The sequence below is a fragment of the Protopterus annectens genome, chromosome 6.part0 (assembly GCF_019279795.1).
Source record: "Protopterus annectens isolate FY-2018-M chromosome 6.part0, PAN1.0, whole genome shotgun sequence".
Lineage (NCBI taxonomy): Eukaryota > Metazoa > Chordata > Ceratodontiformes > Protopteridae > Protopterus > Protopterus annectens.
Genome location: NC_056737.1, coordinates 148,945,285 through 148,969,332, shown reverse-complemented (window position 1 = coordinate 148,969,332; position 24,048 = coordinate 148,945,285). Strand labels below are relative to the sequence as shown.

Genomic DNA, 24,048 nt, shown 5'->3' with positions numbered 1-24,048 from the left:
TAGTAATGAGCCAATAAGGAGGTCTTTATAAATTTAGCTATACCGTGTCTTTTAATTAGAATTTCTCGCTTCATAGGTATTTACTAGGCTAACAACCACAAGGGCCTTGTTAAGCCTAGCCATGCATCCATCTCTGAAGAGTTTTGATACCCTTGTTAAGTGTAAACAGGGGCTTGGGAGATAAAACATTTACAGGCAGGGGCCTGGGAGATGAACCATTTACATGTTTCCTCTGTCCATTAGAGACATAGGTGCCAAACCAGGGATGAATTTCCTGTTACCCACCCAATTGTCCACATTGCACTTGAATTAGGTTAGGTAGGAACTCTGCTTCACATGGATGGGGAACCTGTTCCATAGACGGAGTAGTCTCTGGGATATATACCTGTATCTCTCCAGTAGGTCCTATTTATGTGACAGGCAAAGTTTAAGCCATTAGAATGAGTAACTTTGGTGTTGTTTGTTTTGTGGATATGCAGGATGTCCATCAGAGTGTGATCTGACAATGCCCTGCATGCTAGGCATAGATCTCCCCTCAACAGCCTGTCAGAGACAGAATACAGGGATAGGGCCTTGAGGCAGTCTGCATAGGACATATTACTCACACCCTGTATTCTTTTAGTGAGGAACCTCTGTGGACATTCCTATTGTTGGATATGCCTGGTTAAGTACATACCAAAGGGAGCATTGTTCTCAGTGATAGGTGTGATGAATGCCAAATACAGTGAACAATGACTTCCTTCGACCTAGATGCCATATCTTTGTTTATAAGTTGCAGTTGGGAGGGTGGCTTAATGGCTAAGGTGTTTGCCTTACAAACACAAGGTGCAGGGTTTGAGTCTCACAAGGGATGATTGGTTAGGCTTAAAATGGCTCGCAAGGGCAATTAGCTTAGTACTAAACTATGACCCTATGAACTAAGTCTACAACAGTAAACTACCAACCCAAATTACCCATATACCCTTCCAAAACATATCAGTAGAGGACATAAGAATGCAGACTTCACATATATGTATAGCACATAAAAATGTGGAATGAACACTTGATAATATCAAGTGATAAGAGAAGATCCTTCAGTTAATTTTGCTGAAGCTACAATGATTCCAGAATGTGTCCTGTTGGTTACAAGTGACAGTAAGACATTTCACAGAATGGATAAACAAGTGTTGTGATTTCAGCAATAATAAGGAGTGATTTATATGTTTGTCAGGTGACTGCCAGTACTGTCAAACTGATAAAGTTTAGCTACCCATAATAATCCAGTGTGGAATTGAAGAAATTATCCATTCAGGTGGTTCAAACTACTGTGATCTCTGTACTTAGTTTTACATACTTAGATACCCCCAAGTCAAACTGCTGTGATGCCTGTACTTAGTTTTACATACTTAGATACCCCCAAGTCAAACTACTGTGATGTCTGTACTTAGTTTTACATACTTAGATCCCCCCAAGTCAAACTACTGTGATGTCTGTACTTAGTTTTACACACTTAGATACCCACAAGTCAAATTACTGCGATGTCTGTACTTAGTTTTACATACTTAGATGCTCCCAAGTCAAACTACTGCGATGTCTGTACTTAGTTTTACATACTTAGATGCTCCCAAGTCAAACTACTGCGATGTCTGTACTTAGTTTTACATACTTAGATACCCCCAAGATCATCATCATGTAAACCATGTTTAAAAATATAATTAGATCTTCAGTCAGAAGAGTTTGGCCAGACCTAAGGCTTACCCAGAATGATCATTATTTAGTTTGTGTGCATAGAAGTTTATGTCAACCAATTAAAGAAAGATGATGGGCCAGATTCATGAATGCTTAAACTAAGTGTACACTAAGCGTACACAATATGTATTTAAGAACATCCCTACCACATTTTTGTGCTGTCTATTCACTCATAAAGATTATAAGTATAGGCGTAATTTACACATTGTGGTAGCCTATACAAATCCCCTTCCATATTTACAGTTGCAAAAAATGCAATTGGAAAAGTAAAATTAGGAGGAAAAAAGGTGGAAGTTATGCATATGTTGCCTATTCACTCAGAACGGTGTACACTTATGGTAGGCATCAATGAATCTGGCCTGATATGTATTCTCCACTTAAGCTACAAAATTAAATGTAATATCTTTTGTTTGAGAAGTCCAGCATTGTTATCATCATTATTACTACTAGTAGGACTAGTAGCGGTGATATCATTGTCATCGCCATTGTAGCTGGTTAACAATACTATACTAAAATAGCCAATTCTATTCTGCTAGATTAAAGGAAATGCAGCATTATTTGCTGCAGTGTTTTTATTTATCTTGTGTTCAAACACGCTCTCTCTCAGTGTTTATGTAACAGCATAAACATTAATTTCATGGCCAGGCATTCCCAAACATACAATTAATATTTTAGTAAGCCCTTTGTAATTCTTACTTGGAGAAAACATACATAGAAAGGCACGAAGATTTTAACATAATTGAAACTTAAGGTATCTGTTACAGTAGGAGCAAATCTAAATTCAGTAATTTTGATCTAATTAAGTAACAGAAGTAGAACCCTGTTTAAATTTTTAGCTCAAATGTTGTGTTCTTAATTTAATTGCAAAATTTAGGAGTGCTAACATCGGTTAAACAAGTAAATGGATTCCCATACTCATTTCTAAGTCACAACAGAAGGAATACATTTAAATTAAATAATCACATATACTCTGCAATTAAGCCAAATACATTAAACTTGAAACACAAAATGAAAACACCACTGAAACACATATAATAAAGAAAAATATTTTAGGTTTAGTGTTTTTGTGCCAGGAATGTCTTCAGAAAACAATTTGGACAGACTAACTCTTCTAAATCAAAATACAAAGATCACATAACACCTGACAACCAATTAAAACTGTTAAGTGGTTAAAAGCAATACAATAGCACCAAATAAATAATCAATATATTGACTTAATCATTTATTAACTTTAATAAACATGTAATACTTCTTTGTTCATTCAACCCTTGTGACTATGTGGCATTTAAAAGAACCTACCAATGCAGCTCTTTTTGTTCTAAACTACAATTGCATTCACCATCACAAAAGTCCATATGTCTTTTTTAACTACACAAAACACAGCTTTCATTACAATTTTACATAGGTTCATAGATTAGTACTACATTAGCTGCCCTTATGGGCCATTTTAAGCTTAGCCAGTTTCCCTTTTGATACTTGAATTAATGTATCCACTTTAGTTTCAGATTGGCCTTACCCATCCAATAGTTAATAATTACATATTACCCCTAGTAAGAATAACTGGGATCTTATCAAAGATAATGTGAGGGGCCCAGTGCATGGGATAAAGCATTTATGAGCTGCCTCTTTCCATTAGTAGCACAGGGGCCAGTCCTGGGGTACCTTTTCTGTTTCCCATCCATAGATCCAAGTTGAGCTTGAATATGGTCAGGGATGAACTTTGTTTTATGAGGATGGGAAGTCTGTTCCAGAGCAGCAGGATCTCTGAGAGAGCTATCTGTCCCTCCAAACCATTCTGTTAATGCTTGGATCCCTGAGTATTTCTAATATCATTTGACTTGTTGATCAGTATTGGGTCAGAAGATGTCACCTCTAAGCAGTCTGTAGGATAAATTTAAAATATTGTTCTTATTCACATAAACATGTTCTATGACAGTTTCCCTGGGGAAATCCCTATGTGGAAGCTGTCATAGCTAGAGCATATGGCTACATAAATTATGCCCATGATGTTACAGTTGTAGTTCCCCTAAATTCTTATTGTCCTGTCTAAATATGCTAAATACAAAAATGTACTTTATTGATAAATCTGAAGTGGAAACAAGGCCCACAACTGAACATACTAATCTGTTTCTTGTGGGTGTTATCTTTCTCTCCACATACTACAGTTAACACCAAGTGGTAATGAGCGCTTGCCTGTCTCAGTACAGACTAGACCAAACTAATCACATTAAAACTTATTCTGTCTCAGTACAGTGTAGGCCAAAATCATTACATCAATGGCAAAATGCTATACATTCTTCTATACTTGCATATAGTCTAATATAGCATATTAATGCTATTCAAACCCAGATTACTGTCAGCAAACAGGACAAAAAAGATTTCTGTGATTTGAGAAAAAGACATGCTTTTGCCTTAAAGTTAGAGTTTTATTAATCTGTCTCCTGATTATTACATGATTTCTCATCTAAATACATTATTTTTATACACAGGAATAAAAGCTTTTACAGTGCATGGGTGAGCTGAGATAAACTCCAAATCTGGGCATCTTGGTTTAGAATGGAGCAGCTTTTAGAGTGCAGCAAAGGACATACCATCTCACTCTAGAGAGAGGCAGACCTGTATTAATAATTCTCAAAAATGCATCAGTGAAAAGTTAACATAACCAGGATAACCCCCCACCTTTTATATTTACACCATTCATTACAAAGTACAGTAACTGACAGGATGCTAAGCTAGTTTATACAGAGATGCTAACTCTATATGATCATCAGCATTTGCTTAAAATGTGTACTATTTTAAAAACAGCATTTTCAGTTCATCTGTTACTGCACATGTACTTCTGCACAATGTTCAAACAGTTTGCACTGACAGAGTTGTCCTGCACCAATAGGTTATATAGCTAGATTTTAACTCTTACCAGTGTATATGCCAACATTCTATCTGTACAAGAATTAGATAGCACTGTGGCATTGCAGTTCATAGCTATGCAATGCTTTTAAAGTAAACATAGAAAGAAAATTACTCATGTAAACTACATTTAAGAACACAGACACCTCATACATTTCCTCACACTTGTCATTACTGTTTTTAGGTTTCTAACTAATTCAAATGTTTAAGGCAACTGCAATATAGCCCCCTAGAGATGGCATATCTCATGCAGTAGCAGACAGCAGTGAATCCAGAGGAGAGACACAAAGGCAATTGTAAGTGCAGCATGATGCAACATTAAAATGTATCAAAAGATATCAAAGAACATCTGCAAATAGAGCTTTACTTCAGATTTTACAACGAAACATATTCACAAGTATTTCTGCAAGCTTTGCTCAGAACAAATTTATTGCATTCATTTACTTCATACTTAAACTTTAGCCACTAAACCTACTAAATTCCAATCAAAACTCAAACTTTACCAGTTAAGCAGTTTCCTAACACTGTGGCAATCAAAGTGATACAAAAGTCCTATAAAAGTCTTAAGATTGTTCATGCATTTTCAGTTATTCATCACCACAACATTAAATAAAGTTCTTACACTGCAACATGTAAATACAATTAAATTGTTCCTGTTCTACATCTTTGTGTACAGATTTTTTTCCATGAATTGCCTACAAATGAACTAGAAACTGCCCTACCTTTAGTTGCACCAAGTGAACATCAACATGCTTATTTTCTGTATCTTGTTGCACTGAGTATGTCAGATCTCGAACTCGCTCTGATGTCATTCGCAGCCATGTCTCAATTTCTGGCAAGTGTAATACAACTTTCCAGTCTGCTCCAGTATGAAGAGGTGGAGGTTTCTCATAACGCTGACCGTGAAGGGCTTCTTTTCTCATTTCTTGTTCATGTTCTACAATTGGAGTTATAGTAGAAACCATAGGGGAAGCATCTGTAGCCATGGCATCCAGTTCTTGTGATATCGGGGATGAAACTGCTACACTCATCATTGAATTAGAGTAATCTAAACCACAGCCCTGTAAAATATAACTGTAAGGAGAAAAATGCATGATATACCATAACCATTTTGTAATTTTCTGAAAAAGCTTTTTACATGCCAGCATTATTTCATAGTGCAATAGCTGTGACAACATAACACTGCAAATATATTTATGCAAAAGCAAATGTAATTATTTCTAGAGATAAATGACAGTCGGAGTGAAGTTTGCAACTGTCGTTCAGTAAAACATGCAGAAAGTTATTTTGAGATGAATTAAATGTGATTGTTAAAAGAACTTTCAGTAAATGCTGCAGCATTTAAAATATGAACTATGTAAATATGCAATTACTTTAATTGAAAATACTGTTAAAGACTGAAACTGGTCGCTCCAATATGCACACATTTGCAGTTCTTGAATGTTATAGCCTATTGAAATATTACTTAAGGTTAAGAGTATACATTACCTTATCCCCCCCCCCACACACACACACATACACACACACACACACACACACACACACACACACACACACACACACACACATATACACGCACACACATACACACACACACACACACACACACACACACACACACACACACACGACTTTTTCTGAAATGCACATAAATGAATTACATTCCTGAAAAGAGCTCATGTTGGAAAATCCATTGCTTGAGAAATTGCATATCTGCACTTCCTACTTATAAGTCAGAGGCAGACAGAAACATATGTATACCTTTTGCTACTGTTACTGATAGGTGAAGTTAAACTGTTAGAACTCTTCTGTGTGTCATTTGGCTGTTAAAACACATTTATTTGGCATTTCTTTATGAAAGTGAAAAGTTTTGATGTATTTAATTTTACAATGTGCTGAATGCTATTTATTTCACATAAATGTATTATTCGGTTTTAAATGCTTGTGGCTGGAATGTTATTTATTGGTTCAAAGGTATGTGTACTGAACTGGTACAGCATCAACTGTTAGCTCCAACCTCTTGAAGAGGAACTGTTCCAACCATAGCTACCAAGCACTTATATTATGGCTATCTTATTTTAAAGGTAATAGCAACTCTGTTCTTTTGTATATTTGGTCCCGTATGCAACAGACCATTGACCACTATTGCTTCTCTACAATCCAGAATACCAGAAGTCTCTCCTTACACATGAATCTAATGCAATACTGTCCCCCATTGCCTGAGGAGAAACTGAAGCATCCTAGTATAGCATTGCTCTTAGTGTTAACATTATCTTACAGACAAGGAAGGAGGTATTGGTGCGGAAGAAGTATCACTCTCCTCTCTCCTGGAAAATGCTTTGCTGGGCTCAGTCTAAAGTGGATGAAATCATGGGGAGCCAGGGATTCTAATTCTGATCAACATCTGTATAGTGTATAGCTCATTTAGGAATGGCATGTGTTGGATATTATGTGAGGGAGCAGTGCACATTTATTGTATGCCTTTAAGACCAACTGCACCTTACACATTGTTTGGTGATCAATGGTGTTGACTGAGATGCCAAAGCTCCTGATAGTCATGTATTAAATTGTAGCCATCATGTAGATTTAAAGGCCATATCATGACATATTAATGGATATCCTCATGTTGGATTAGGTGTCCCTTCACCATGATATAATATAACCAGAAGAAAAATAACAGGGCATTGAGTTTAGCAACCTTATACATCCTGTTTTAGACACAGTCACAATCCCTGCATCTTATGTAACTTTGTAGAAGCTTCTTAAAGTGCTGCTTACTAGCTGCCTAAAATCAAATCATAAGGTAGTTCATTCCATTCCTTTTCTCCTGTTTCACTATGTCATTTTAGACAATCTCCATTGTAATTTTATTGGCTAACATTTCTTAGATTCAAAGTATAACCTACTGATTTCAAACCAATAAATTAAAATATGTATTCACCCGTTCCGACTTACTTGTAAGTAAATAGCAAATCTATCTCTGTTCGTCTATATTCTAAAGGCTATAAATCCATTTGCCTTAATCTCTTGTGACACAATTATGTTGGCAACCTACAATCTTTGTAGTAGATTGCCTTTAAATGCTTTTTGCCCTCCTGCTTTGTGTTTATTTCTTACATATACACTCTGTCTCATACTCTGGGACTGATCATGCCAAATTAATATAGGCAGATAACCACTCGGATGGTGTCCTACTCATAGTATATAATTCAGCCCTCCTACTTTCATCTAACCCTGTTACAAATATTTTTTATAAAGCAATGACTATCATCCATGGGTACGCCCTAGTCAGTATATTGACTAGGCCAATAACCGGATTAATTAATATTATTATCTTACCTCCCTTGCATCACCTAGGTCTTTCTATCTGTATGACTTGGTCATCTTAACCTTTGCTGAATCCCATAATTGCTCTTTAATCCAGACTGATCATCAGTTTGTTGCCCTTCACCCCTTGTGAATTGTATAAAATAGGTAACAGTATTCAAAAAATCTTATTCATTACAAAGTATTTAATCTTTTAATGTTAACTGAATAGTTACTGTACAGAGAAAATTCAAGAATTTCAAAACCACTTACGAGGACAAAGAAGAACACTGCCCCAGTGAAGATACCTGAGGTATGTTCTGTATTAGCATCTAAAATATGTTTTTTCATTTAGAAAAGCCCACCAAATTGCCTTCTTGTCAACCATGATGTAATCTACTCCATTAAAAAAAGACTTTATCCAGTTTTTAGAGTTTATTTAATAAGACATTATAATTCATGGTACCAAATATTCTGCTAAACTCCAATTTACTTATTCTTTGGCTTTGATACTGTCTTCCAAAAACCAGACAATTATACTTTTTCACCCCCTCCCCTTTCTGCTTCATACTTTCTGACTGTTCCTATGCACCCATCGAACACCAGGTCTTCCAGCTCCTCCTTCTACTGCCAGACTTTCTCAAATACAGGGCATTCTTGGGGGGTCAGGGTATCATGCTGGCAACTGCTTCTGCCAAGAGGTTGTTATATTAATGACCTACCTTCATTAACACCCCTCCATTATGTTCATCGACTATGTCTGAGAGCTTCTCCCCTTTATAGCATAAGCCTCCCCCTCACACAGCACATTAGATGAACACCCTTCCTCTTGAGATTGACATATATCCTTCCCTTCCAGCACTTCAGATGCCTGGGCAGCTAATCAAACACAGGGTGCCCATGTCATAGTTAAAGCTTTCTCTCTGTCTCTCTATACCACGATGCTGGCTCCCAGGTATAGTCAAATAGTATTGGTAGATGTACAACACCTGCAGGTGTGTTGTCACCTGTACTCAGAATGTGCATGTGGCAAGCTCAGTAATTCATTGAGGGATTGTTGTTTTTGCCATTACTTTATACATCCCACCTGTAAGACTAATAAAACAATAATTATTAATGTCAGTGATATCACCCTTTCATTTGTATACAGTACTTTACTTGCTTTTCTTTATTTCTATGCCTGCATAGTTCTCCCCCTACAGAAGCTATTATGAATTAGCTTATCAAAATAGGAGTTAGTTTGTTGGTTCTACTATGAAATATTAAGTAATGCCTGGTCAGTGCGACAAACCGGATAAAACAAAACATTAAGAGCATTGACCAAACATAAATAAGAAAAAAAAATAAGAATGTTTTATTTGAAGTTGAGAATACATCTCTGCACTCCATCCCTATGATCACATGATCACACAACCATGGAGAAAATTTAAAAGACCACAATCTGTGTCACAGCTGCTGGTACACAAATATAAACAATCACGGTTGTGATTTTCAATAAAAAAATTGCAAGTTGCAACTTGTGGAACTGCATTCGATGAGTCACAATCTCATCCATGTTTTGCACTCCAAAGAATGTAGGAAAACCCTAGTTTGTATCTCAGTTCCCTCAGCAGAATATTATTCTACCTGTTCATGGAGATTTTTGTGACTATATACCTTATAACATCTATTTTAAAGTGTGCCCTTCTTTAGCTCTGTTTTTTGCTTTGTGCTCATATTATTTACTATAATCTCACCTTCTGCTCTACTGTAGCTAAGAAAGATTTAAGATTAACATAAGGTACATGAATTTTACTCAAAATAATTACCTATTGTTTCTTTCACCATGTACTAATTTACTTTCCAATGCTGATGATGTAGTTTAAGATTTATAAAGTACGCAGTGGAAATATTTCACTTCCAGTGTTATTAGGCAAGAAAACATAGTCCATTACGAGTCATATGTGCAAAGAGCATAGATAAGCCTACTAACTCAGGTAAGACTCTCAGCCAGTGCTGAAAGAACTGTCTAAGGCCTGAAACTATCAAGTATTACTCACTGGTGCTGCATCTTAAAACAAAAGAAAATCAGTGCTATAAGAAGAATTTAAGGGGGAATAATTGGTAAATCGCAATCATTTTATGTCCTATTCACAATAAGCAGACAAGTCCATATCAGTAGGCAGCTGCTAAAGTTAAGCTGCCTTGCAGTCTTCAGTTTTATTATGATTTATATGGTACATGATAATTCAGTAGTCCCTGAGAGGGCTGCATGTAAATATAATTCCTGGTGAACCTCCATGTAGGAGGAGATTTGCATATTAGATGTGGACATCATAAAAGTTCTGTGCAGGGCAGGAATTCAAATGCAGACGTATGCATGGCATACCTATGTATTTCAAGGGTTCATATTACATTGTTGAATGACAACAATTTTGAATGCTCAGAAGAGTGAAACTGCCAAATATCAAGACTTTTATTGTGGGGGGCTGCGCCCCCACACCCCCACCCCTGCTAAATATATATATATATATATATATATATATATATATATATATATACCAACTCTGAGATTGCACTACAGTGAGGAAAGGGCAAATATCCCACAATCCGAACTTCGATATGTGGCTGTTTCGCTCTTCTGAGCATTAGACATTGTTGTCATTTGACAACTTAATAGGAACCCGTATTTCAATGATGAAAATCTGTGCAGGCCTGTTTAGGTTCCCAACATATGTAAGCTGAGGTGCGTGTAAAGGTTCTGTTAAGAAATATTAGAATATAATTGCTCAGAAATCACTTCATGATCACTTTCGTTTGAAAGACATATTTTACATTCAATGTAGTGGCGCAGATCAAACATTTTTTTCAGGGGTAATGCCTCCTAGCTCACTTACATGACAGCAATACCTTCAGAAGTTATATAAAGTTACTCCATAGTCACATGACATTGGGGAAAGTAGAAACTCCCTAAAATCATACACAGTGATCTTGATCTCTATTCTCACTCCACCATGAGCAAGTGATTTCTGAGGGACCGTCATCTGAAAAAACACAGCCATTTCTAAATGGGTGTGTGTGTGTGTGTGTGTGTGTGTGTGTGTGTGTGTGTGTGTGTGTGTGTGTGTGTGTGTGTGTGTCTGTTTGTCTCTCGGGGGTTATACATCTCGACTGTCCAGTTTTTTGCCTCATATTTTTGGTCTGTTTCTCACATGGTTTCTGGATTTCTGGCAAATCTTCAAGGATTGAAGTCAATAAGTAATGACAGACATTTCAGTTTTAGATTTCATACACTTCAGAAAATGTATGCTAATTCAAAACCTGTTATTCTATCAACTTTTTATTTTAGTAACAGCAGCATGTAAAAATTGTCCATATTTTGGGCCTGTGTCCTCCCTCCCATTATTTTTAATTTTCACCAGATTTTTTTGCACTAAGATGTTGAGAGGTATGGGGGAGGTATGTCACTGCCTGAATGTGATGAACTTCATAGGCAGCACTAGGCATTGTGCAATTGTTTCTGTTACTTATGGAGAGAATCATAATCACACAGATTCCCAGATAATGACCTTGTACCTCTGTGGGAATTGACGTGTATAACTATCACCTCAACTTCCCATACCTCTGCCAGGCAAGTTACACTGCTAACCCATTCTCTACTAATAACAGCACCAGTCAGTGTTCACTGCAGGATAGTTTAAAAATCTTCAAAATAACTGCAGTAAAATTTAAGGTATATAAACAATCACGTAATTTGAGTGATGCAGGGTGTCTCACTGCTAGCCCACCTAGCTGGAATTTTGTAAATAATTCTATGTCATTTGTGAATATTGATATGATTTATACAGAACTGTATATTATGTACTGAGCTTCAGGAATGTAACCACAACATACCCTGCTGGAACAGAGAAGAGTAACTTGCAAAACTTAAGAATAGTTGCGGTTAAGTCACTTTATATCTGGCCCATAAACAAAAGATATTATCTCTCAGTTTCAGTTCAATTGCAGACACAATATCTAGAGCTAGAAGTTTTTCTATTGTCTTGAAAGAAAAGCAATTACTAGGTTTAAAATGTGTTTTATTGTTTTACGACTTCTGAGATCTGAGATCTGGCAAACATCTGAGAGATACGTATTTTTAAACACAGGGATGTTAAATTCTATTAGTTTCTGTTTTAGCCTTGGAACTGAAGTCAGGTGACAAAAAGTGATGTCATCCAGGCTAACCCAGCAGTAAAATGTGATATTGATTTAAGAACTTTCTCAGAGAGTGACTGGGCATTTTGCATTTTGTCTTGGACCTAGCAAGAACATCCACTCATCATCACTATCTGCACTTGCCTTGCTAATAGTAAGGAACTAAGGTACAGTAATTTCTTTTAGATGTAGTTAGGAATATAGTAAGGATTAGCTTAGATGTTCTTTGTGGCTGATATTTGTGAGACATATTTAAGCTCTTAGAGGACTTGCATATGTATTTGGTGACACTGTACAGGCCACTCCTAATAGCCTGGCGATTGGTCAAAACTACCATTTGGATTATTAGTAACATTACACAGTAGGATTGGACACCCTTTAAGGGCCTTAAAGTAGCTGATAAAGAGTTGGCTGGTGGCGGCTGGAACTATCTTATAGTCTGGGCGGAAGGGGGCAAAGCTATTAAACCATTGCCAGCCTTACCCAGGTGTGTGTGTGTTTGTATATAAATCAAATCTCAAAGTGTGTGTGTGTGTGTGTGTGTGTGTGTGTGTGTGTGTGTGTGTGTGTGTGTGTGTGTGTGTGTGTGTGTGTGTGTGTCAGCTACTTGGGCAGGAACACGAAGCACTGGTTGGACAGAGAGGGTGCTGGAGGTTTTGAATTGGCCACTCAGCTGAGATCTCAACCCCTATAGCTGTGCCAGTGGGGAGTGTTATTGGGGATCTGGAGAAAGAGGGAGAAACCAGCCCCAGATTGACTGTGGTCTCTGTGTGTTCTTAAGGTAAATTGTACTTTACTCTGTACTTGTCATCCTCCCAGTGTGTACGTTCCGCTAGCTGTTGCCAGTGGTGCGGATTGAGGCTCTTTGATTACTGAGCCAGTGTAGGGGTGTCACACTGGAATACTGATATTTTTCCTTTTTTTTTTATTTAGACGTTTAAAATATGCACACCAAGAAAAAAAAATCTTATTTGACAAGTTATGACACCCTGTATCTTTAAAATCAATAGCCTTGACAAGATAAATATTTTCTTTTCCAAACACCTTTATTGAATTGTCATTTGCAACATAGACAAATTTACATTCATATAAAATTAGTCACTCTATAATTAACATAACAATCAGTTTACTTCAAATATATTGTTATATATAATATAATCTAAGCAACATTACATAAATTATTCAATTCCTGACTTTTTTCTTTAAGCAAGAAACACCTTTATTAAATCATCACTTACTACATAGGCAATTATACATTTATACAAATGAAAACAAACCTATTTGCAAGCATTTTACATCACAAACCATACCAACACACTCCCAGTTGCAAATATTATACATCACTTATAATTTACCCATCCCTACCCTGTATGTACTGTTCCCACAGTTCTCATTTTTTCCTATGTAGTTTGTTCCTACCCTTTTCTAAAGATCTCAATTCCAGTTGTTTTATCTCTGTTACTATATTCACTACTTCTAGTATAGTTGGTTTAGATTTTGATTTCCATTTTCTTGTAATTGTTTTTTTTTTTTGGCAGCCACCATTATTAGACTCAGCAGCACCTTGCCATGCCGAGGCAATTCTGATTCTGTATCATAGTTTAGAAAAATCATCGCCCTTGTCAGGCCAATCTGCAGCATCTCCACGGGGAATCCTTAAGGTCTGCCAATTCATCGCACTCCCAGAAAATAATGTTCCCAATTACCTCTTTCTTCCCTGTCACACCTCCAACATTTGCTATCTGCCTGAGGAAAAATTCTCTGGAGTCTACTTTGGGTATAGAAATATCTATGTAAACATTTCCAGGCAAAATCCTAAATCTTTTAGATTTTGTTGCATATTTGGGAGACATACATATTTCCTCCTATTGTTTCTGTGTGAATTTCTTATCCAGTCTCTCTTCCCAATCCTTTCTAATCTCTTCTGAGTGATTCTTATAGTTATCATGCAATATTTTATATGTCCTACTGATTATTCCTTTTTAATGGCAGCTTCTGTTCTTGATTCTGCTAGTGCTGCTCTTTCATTTAGAAATCCCCCATTTCTTTCTATTTGCCTATACTCTGATATCAATCCCTGATATGGAAGGCAATCTCTAACCTGCAGTCCAAATAAATTCTTGCTACCTTCCCATTCTATCATCTTTCCCTCTCTAGTTATTTGCTACTAATACCTTGGCTCCTTTGCCAGTTTTCTCTAATAAATTCCAGCCCCAATTTGCCTATTGCCTATATCCCTAATTGCAGTCTTCCCTATCAGAAGTAGAATATAAGAAAATACCACTGTTGTTGGTGGGTCTTGAAGCAGAGAAAGCATTTGACAGAGTAATCTGGGACTTTATGAGCAGGGCAATGGAAGCATTTGCACTTCCTGATAAAAATTATAAGGTTGATTAGGATACATGATGGATCAGAGGCAAAAACTAAACTGGGTGAGGTCCTCTGTAATAATTTTTGCTTGAGCAAAGAAACAAGGCAGGGGTGTCCTCTTTCTCCTTTATTATTTGCATTATATTTAGATCCATCGGCAAAGAAAATAAAAGACACAGAAATTCAAGGATATAATTGGTACAGTAGTCAAGAAAAGCTGGCTTTATTTGCAGATTATATTATTTTATACCTGACAAAATCAGAAAGAGACATTACAATGTTGTGGATCATTTTGAGACAGTTTCAGATCTTTTCAGGATACAAAATTAATGAAGCTAAAAAAAAAGGCAATAGCTGTAAATTATATACGCACACACAAATTGGTTCAGGAATATCCATATTTATGGGGACATGATAAAAATAGAGTATTTAGGAGTATGGATTAAAACTGATTCTAGTGTGACAGCTAAGGATATGTGGGAAAAAAACTAAACAAAAGATAATACAAAAATGTAGAAAATGGAAGCTTTGTTATATGGATATGAATAATAAGATACAAGCAATTAAAATGTTTTTAGTTTCTTAAATCTTGTACACAAGTCAGGCATATTTTTGGATATTAATAATAAGATACAAGCAATTAAAATGTTTTTAGTTTCTTAAATCTTGTACACAAGTCAGGCATATTTTTATCAACCAGAAGATAAGTTGTGGATAGCAATCAATAACGAGCTGAAGGACTTTATCTGGGATGGGAGGATGGAAAGAGTCAAGTGGGATAAGCTGATTCTTCCAGTAGAACAGGGAAGATTGGGTTTACCCAATTTGAAGGGGTATTTTAGAGATACAGAGTTAAGACAGCTATACATAGTACAATCAGAAAACTATATTTCAAAGTGGAAAGGCATGATGATAAAACAGGGGGGAAGCTCAAGAAACAAGGAGAGACTGGAATTTTGGATGCAGGCCTTTAAGGAGAATAACAATAATCATACAGAATATTATATCCATAAAGCAGAAGAAATTATTCTAAGAAGGAAGCCAACAGGGGATTGATTGGACAAGATAAATATTTAATCTATATAAAACAGCTCCTGGAATAACATGCAGATCCTTTTAGCAAATGGTCTTAAAAATGCTGAAACCTCACTGAACACAAAGAAAAAACATCATGCTATTAATAATACATGAAACCCTATTAGGAAGGAGGCCAGAAAACTAAAACCGTTTATGAGGCAGAATCATCTTGATGTAATAATGTTGATAATAATAGCAACTTTTAATTAAGCAGGAGAATCAAAGTTCTGTTCTGCCACTTCTGTTTGGTTGATAAATCAATATTCTGCAAAATTTGACTGAGTCCCAAGTCACCCAAACACACATCAACAAAAATGTGTGTGTAGATATATAGTATCTCTCTCGCGCTCTCTCTCTCTCTCTCTCTATATATATATATATATATATATATATATATACATGCACACACACACAATTATTTTGTTTTTTTACTTTTTATGGTCTTTGAAAATGATTTTGTTCACTGCTGCAGTAGCCCTTAAGCTATATAGTTTATATCCTGCATAGGATATAATAGCAGTCCGGCTTCCAAAATTCAGGGCACTTTCCACATTCCCATACCATTAGTCAATTCAAGCTGAATGAACTAAAAATAATGGTTCAGTTGGTAAACTGTTAAGAACTTTCCTGCTCCTGGGTACGGTGCTCCTGTGCAGGCTTATGAGGATTGAATGTCTGCTAACATGGTTTCACTGCAGATAAGTTCCCTTCAGGGAAAGAAAACACTTCCACAGTATGTTTTTGTTGTTTAAACTATTTTTATGTACAACAACTATTTTAAGGCTATAGAAAATATTTTTTTATTGGCTGCCACATTACTTTAATGTACTTTTAAACATGAAAGCACTTTTTTATTTTTGTGGTTATTTAAAATTCCTTTTTTTGTGGAGAAACTGTGTTTAATATTCTTTTTGGGGCTAAAGAAAGTGGTTAAAGTGCTTTTCACTGTGTTTTATGTAGGAATGACTATTGCAACATGCTGCTAAGCTTCCTGGGAAACAAGAACCATTTTCAACTTGATCATGGAACAGACTATAAGTCTTTCAGTCAGACCTAACTCGAGCCGAAAAAAAAAAAAAGTTAACTAAGCAGTTTTATCCCCCACAGCAGGCTATTACTTTGACACAGCTGCAGGTGGGTGACTCTGTTGAGGCTAAAGACAATTCCTCGGGCCACTCATCTTTTTCCTCAGATCCCTCTGATGTTGTCCACCCCCACCATGGACTGGCTGTGGCTGTTGAGGTTCCCTTAGCAGCCAAGAGATAGCTACTTTTGTCTGGCTTGGCAGAAGGGGCAGGGAATGCACCCCTGCTTAGTCAAAATGTTGTGCCCATTCCTGAGGAAGCTGTTGCTGGCATACTAGGTCTGTTTGCCCCAACATTCCTATCAAAAAGAGACAGGAAACTAAACACTTAACTTCTCCTGTGTTAGTTTCTCTGGACAGGAGTAATTTCAGCACATGACTTGTACAGGCTATCGATCCTTCTTATAAGGTGGTTTCTGGTAAAAGAAAAAGATATTCCTCTTTTCTCAAGAATTTCAAAAAGTTGAATCTGGAGGGGAATACGAAGGGACAGCTGCAGGTTTTTCTCCTCAGGTTTCTGATTCAGACTCAGACAGCATGTTATCTGAATCTCCCTGTGAGGGATTCACTTTCTCTGAGACTATTTCCAGAACGTCCCAGTGTTTTCAGCGAGACAACACTAAGGTTTCTCAGTCCATCAGAAAATACTATGACCTATTACAACAGTAGTTCCCAGAACCTTTATGCATCCCCCAAGTGCTTTCAGAAGTGTCACAGTTCAACCTGCTGCTCCTAAGAAAGCAGGTAGAATGTGCTAAGTTCCTCAGTCTTTCAGCTTTTTATGCACTAGTCCAAGACCTGACCCAGTGGCTATAGCTTTAGTCAATCTAGCTGCTGCCAAGCATTTGTTAATTCTAATCCCTCTCCTTCTAAGGATGGTAAAGCTATTGATATGTTTGGGGGGGGGGGGGTAAATGCTTCTACTATTTTGACTTTTAACTTTGAAAAAATATATGTTTCTGCTACTTTGATTTTTAGAATTTTACATTGTTGAGCTCATATGATAAAGTTTATACTGACTAATTGTGAAAGTATGAGGACTATTATGGCTGTGGTTTCTTCTTGTGATGGAATAATCTGCTTTGTGTGATTTAGTTTATTCTATTTCTCAGATCAGTACTTAATGTTTCAAGTGTGTTTAAACCTGCAGATGCTGCTTCCAGGGCTGTGGACACTGGTAGTGTGCTCAGGAGGTTTGCCTGGCTGCATTCTCAGAACCTCCCAGATGATGTCAAAAATTAGATTTTAAATCCTTCTTTTGACAGAGATTTAGTTTGGTCTCATCTGCTGCAGTTATCCAAAAGTGTGATGAAAGAGCTGTTTATTTAAAGAATCTCTCAGATTTTTTAGCTCTCCTTCTCCAAATTGTCCTAGGGATTTTCTGTTCCCTCATACATTTTTGGCAAGAAACAAAATAAACAGTCTGAGGAGAGTGGTGGTAAATGGATATTTAAAAACCAATGGCAGGGAGGTTCTTAAGAAAAAGTTGGAACCCCACCAGAACAAAGGACAAACAAATATGGCAGAATTAATATTTAAGGGGCCTTGTCCCTTCCCTGTCTTGCCCTAGCAGTCCCTTATCTCTTGTAGAAAGCTTTAATCTCCATTTCTCTCTTTTGTAATGTATTGTTTCAAACAAATGGGTTCTGAAGCTAATCCAGGTAGGATATAGATGGTGATGGGAGGAAATTCCTCCTTTTCAGGGGATTCCTCCTCATCCGCCAGACCAGACACTTCTCCTCCCTCCTATCCTACACCACATGCTGTCTCGGAGGGTAATAGAAGTTGTACCTCCTTCCAAATTGGGGAAAGGATTTTAGTCAAGAATACTTATAGTGCCAAAGGAAAAAAGAAAATGTCTAGAGGCCAGTTCTGGATATTTCTTTCCTGAATTTGTTTCTGATAGTGCCAAAGTTAAAAATGCTTTCACTTCACAGCCTGTCACCCCTTTCTTCCTCATTTGACATTTTTATTAACCTTTGATTTAAAAGATGCATATTATCACATTCCTATTCATCCAGATTTCAGATGTTTCTTAAGGTTTAGTGTGTTGGGATCCCATTATCAGTCCTCTGCCTTACCCTTTGGGCTATCCACTGTTCCAGCTCAGAGTTTCAAGCTCCTGTCATAGTCCATTGCAGACTACCAGGTATCCACACTTTCCATATTTAGATGAGTTACTTATATTAGCAGTCATAGCCGGCTTTAGGCACCAGCGAACCCTGCGGTTGCTGGGGGCCCCCCTGGTCCTAGGGGGCCCCCAACCGTAGCAAGTTATCTTATCTTGATATATTGTAACATGTCTGTTAAACCAACAAAAGCTAGTAGAGCAATGCTGTATGCTTAATAAACCAAGTGGGCAATAATAACTCTTTATATCTCCTTCAAAATTCAAAGATCTTTAGTTATAATAATTGAGTTTTGTCAAGTAACAGACTTCGCAATTCCATTAAATATTTTGCTACTGACATAATGCCCCTGGCTTAGTTAAACCCTGCTGGTAGACATTCTGCCCAAGAAAACTAACAACATAGCCAGCTTTAGGCATCTGCAGTACCCATGGCTGCAGTGGGGCCCCTTAATCATCCTTGACTGTGTGGGGGCCCCACAAAAGCTACTGTAGACTGGGGAAAACAAGGAGAAAAAAATGAATTAATTTTCCATTCCACCCTTTAACCTTAATAGGACTGTGAGATGACCCTGTTAGGATAAAACTGATAATGAACATGAGCAGGGTAAGCACTAGAGGGATTAATCAGCAGCCCAGAGTAACTGATGTCAGTAACACCTTGGATACTAAGAAGAGCTGATGCTTATGATTGTCAGGCAGTTTAATAAGTACTGGCAGAACACCAGGTACTATTACTCCCAATTTCTTTGTTGAAGAATTCTGCTCAATAACAAAACTAATAGCAGATTAAAGGCCCAAAATGAGGAACACATTTTAAGTATTTCTCTACTTCACTAAAAAGGTACTAGAATAACACATTTTGCATCAAAATACATTTTTTGGACAGCAAGATGTATAAAACTGATGTCTGGATGTATTGACTGACTGTAATTTTGAATGATTTACCAGCAAATAAGACTTTTTTTAGGAAGGATGGAGCAAAATCATAAGGCAAACTCAGGGAATATTTGTGAAATCAGGGACAGAGACAGGTATCATTTACTCCTCAATGAGGTAAATAAAAGTGACTTACCCTGCTGTTTGATGACTGCTAAATAGCAGTCACTGATCTGGTGTGGCAATACCAGTGTTGCACAACGTGTTGCTATTTGCTGAAATAAGTACAAAACTAGCATTGCTCTCACTTATGTGTGTGTGTGTGTGTGTGTGTGTGTGTGTGTGTGTGTGTGTGTGTGTGTGTGTGTGTGTGTGTGTGTGTGTGTGTGTGTGTGTGACAATATCACTGATGTTTATCAGTGCACACATACAATAATGCCGGGGCACACACCTTATTCTTCTTGGTATCAGTAAAAAAATGCAGCTAAGAAGTAATCATATTTCAAAAGTAACATGCAGACACACAGATGTTCTAGGAATCTGGTGGGCCTCACTTCCCAGACTATATAAATGGATACCGGGGAGGGGGCTGCCTTATTCATCCTTGACTCTGTGGGGAACCCACAAAAGCTGTTTCTGGTTGAGGAAAAATGATGAGAAAAAAATGCTTCAGTTTTCTGATTACACTCTTTAACCTGAACAGGACTGTGATGTGACACTGTTGGGATAAAACTGATAAAGGCTTTTGATCTCAGTTTGCACCCATTCTAAAACCGGCCCTGCTTATATGTGAATGTACAGAAAATTACTGTAGGTTATGTGGGGGCTGGGGAATTGTGTGGTCATTGTTTCCTTCACTTTTCACAGACCTCAGAGGTGTACAAACAAAGTTGCTTTAGCTCCTGTAGGGGGAAGTGTACTCTCTAGAAGCAACAAAGTAGAACATTACTGCAAGCATTATTGTTTTTTTTTTCACTTTCCTTGCAATTACACATGAGGTATGTATACAGGTTGGTTGCTTTTGAGGGTTAGGGATGAATAGTGAGGCGTGTTATGTATATGTATTTCAGCAGTCACTTGAAATACTTACTGCTATAGTAATTTTTAAATATTTTAAATATTTAACAACAACATATTATAAATTTGCTATATACATTTTATACAATAAGCATTCATTTTTTTATTGTTGCTATCCATTATATATTTATTTATTTACTATATATTTACTATATATGTATTTTAATTATGTATTTTAAATATGTTTTTTATTGGTGTCAAGTGATTTTATACACATCTCCACATTGACATTGTTTAATTAATTTATTATGCCAATTAGTTAATTAATTAAGTGATTAAGAAATTATGTGTGTATATATATGAATGGCCCAGTTGTTAATTCTTTGTACTCTGATGATGCCCTGATGTTTGGGTGAAAGCGCTAAGTACTTTTTATTTATTTGTGTGGTTCAGTAATAAAGCAGGTTGATGCAGTTCACTGTGTGGGTTTTGTTTTCTTACCAGTTTACATTTTTTTAGTTGTGGGGTTCCTTACCACTCAGTGACTGCTTCTACTAGCTTTGTTTCGAGCTATATAATTTAATTTTATTTTATTTCCTTGATTTGGGTTTTATTACAATTTGTGTTTCCTTATTTTTCGGCCATTCAAGTTAATTTTTGTTTTTATATAGTTCGTTGTTTTTTATTTTTTGCTTTGCGAAGTTATATCCTGTATACGTAATTACTACTACTACTACTTTGGAGATATGGAGCAGTTACTTGTACAGCACCTCGAACTGGCACAGTGCCTTTTGAAAACATTGCAAGAAAGGGGAGAGAAAAACTTTGGTGATGCAGACGCTCTGGTTACAGACTCGCAGGAGCATTTACTTACACTACATTCTACCCCTAACACCAGCCTACACAAGCCGCCAGCTAGTAATGGTTCGGGGAGCCTGAGAGGAGGTGACGTTAATACAGGAAGTGCAAGGGTTATCGTTGCATCTCCCAGAATGGCTCAGAACACTAGGGACAGTCGTGGTGAGAGAGGCGAGACTACTGTTGGTCCTGCTATTCATTTTGAACGTAATTACACCGATTTAAAAGCTTTTCTGACTGCACTTACTTTTTCAAATGGACTACATACCAATGTTAGAGACATGGGCAGTTTAAATCAACAATTTAAGGATTTTGAAAAGATTCTAAGAACCTTTAAATCACTACAGATGGACAACGTATTTCTGGAGAGGTCGCTGGAATTGGGGCAAGTTCCCAAAGGACTTCGTATCTTTAAATTACCATTTGGTTTTACAGAAGGTACTGTGTTTTTTGATCAGTTATTAGAATTATTTGACAAAACAGGGTTGGACTTGATTAAGCTTATTATACGAAACAATAATTCTAAGCTAACAGTTTTGTCAGAACAACTTGTGTTACTGGATAAAAACATTAAACAGGATTTGCTTTTTGAGCACAACAAGTTCCGTTTGGAACAGATTTTTAAGTATTTGGACAAGTTTACTAGTAGGGGCTTAGATATTAAAAATGACAAATTACAACGTGATTCCTTTGATTACAAGAATAAAAAAGTGTTCTCTCATTTTAAGCAGTATAAAAGTATGAAACACAATGGCAATATAGGAGACAGAGTTGTGTATGATAGAGGTCAGGTGGTCACGGGTAATAATGATGAACAATCAGATACTTATAGAAATGGAAACAATCCTGATTATTGTGATTCTAACTATGTTGAAGGGCAACTCGATTTTTTAGAAGAACCGACTTTGAGAAGGTCGGGGAGATTATGCAACAGGTATGGCCCAGTACAACAGAACAGTTATTACAGGAACACAACACACAAGAACAATGTATGGTACAAATAGGAGCAGTAGATCTTAGAGAAGTTAACACTCTACATGACTCTTTTGGTTATGGCTATGATTTTAATAGTGATGTTTCTGTTACCTATTTGTTTAATAATGTTATTAACATTTCTAATTTTGATATACCTGATGATAGAGTACACAATTTGACCGCTGAGAACTGTTCTGACACCAATGATGTTCTTATTATTACCGAAGGTGGTTTTAGTGTTTATAACTACACCGACATACAGTTTGGTAATGATTTTTTAGCTCTTTTTAAAAGAAGTTTTAGAGTTGTTCCTTCTTTTAAACTTGACATAGGTAAAATTTTAATTAATTTAAAATTATACACTAGATCATTAAGTCTAAAAGTATTTTTTTCAAATAATCACTTGGTTGGTCATAGTGATACAGCACATCTGACATTAAAACGTAGCAGCACATTTATTCCACCAAGTAATCCCATGATTCTTATTTTTGAAAAACTTTGTGAGATTCAATTTAGAAAGGCTTTAAAGAAAGAAAATGTTATGACTGAGAATCTTACATCTGCTGAAAAATTTTGTCTTAAAGAAATTGCTACTTCTGACAATTTTAGAATTATGAAGCCAGACAAGGGAGGTGGAGTGGTTATTATGACTAACACAGATTACTATAACAAAATGACAATAATGCTGAATGACACTACTACATATGAAAAAGTGACAAAATATGAGATGACAAGGGCCTATATGAAAGTGGATTGGTTATTATATGAATATTTGATGGAAGGTATTATAACAAAAGATAACTATTGCTATCTAAATGTTGAATTCCCCATCACACCAACTATTTTTGGTATCCCCAAGATACACAAAAATATACAAAATCCACCTTTTAGGCCCATTGTGTCTGCAAAAGGGTCAAAGACCGAGGCCCTAGCATCCTTTATTGAAGCCAATTGTAAAAACATTCTTGTTAAACTACCACACATCTTAAAAGATTCCTGGCATTGTCTGGATCTAATTAGACAAAATAATGTCACGAATACTTCTGATTTAATTATGGCTACAATTGATGTGGTCAATTTATTTTCAGTTATTCCTCACAAGCAGGGTCTGGAAATGTTTGAAGCAAGCTTACTAAGTTATAGTGATATGGATGCTAGTAAATGTCGACTTTTAACTGATTTAATGGAAATTGTGTTAGACAATAATTTTATTTATATTAATGGTGAATTTTACAGACAAAGTACTGGTGTTGCAATGGGTGCCAGATGTGCCCCTATATATGCAAATTTGGTGTTAGCCAGATGGGAAAATGATTTAGTGTTTACATCTACATACTGGAAGAATGTTTCTCTATATCTGCGTTACCTTGATGACATTATTGTATTTTGGAAAGGTGAAAAAGCTGTATTGATTGAGTTTATTGAATATCTGGGGACGACATCTGACTTTCTTAAATTCACTAGTAATATTCAAGAAAAGCAATGTGAATTTCTTGATCTTACTTTGTCCTTTGATGGTGATGGTTTTCATTCAAACATTTTT

General features: G+C 36.5%; 1 protein-coding gene across 4 annotated transcripts in view; it reads right to left on the bottom strand.

The window, feature by feature from the left end:
* The window catches only part of AKAP6 (A-kinase anchoring protein 6), a 2,898,826-nt gene that overhangs the window by 2,427,399 nt on the left and 447,379 nt on the right, over nucleotides 1-24,048 (bottom strand). For all 4 annotated transcript variants that reach the window (XM_044073884.1, XM_044073885.1, XM_044073886.1 and 1 more), the window contains exon 3: nucleotides 5,358-5,709. In XM_044073884.1, the coding sequence (XP_043929819.1) occupies nucleotides 5,358-5,669 (312 nt within the window). In that variant the 5' untranslated portion in view covers nucleotides 5,670-5,709. The remainder of the gene's footprint in view (nucleotides 1-5,357; nucleotides 5,710-24,048) is intronic.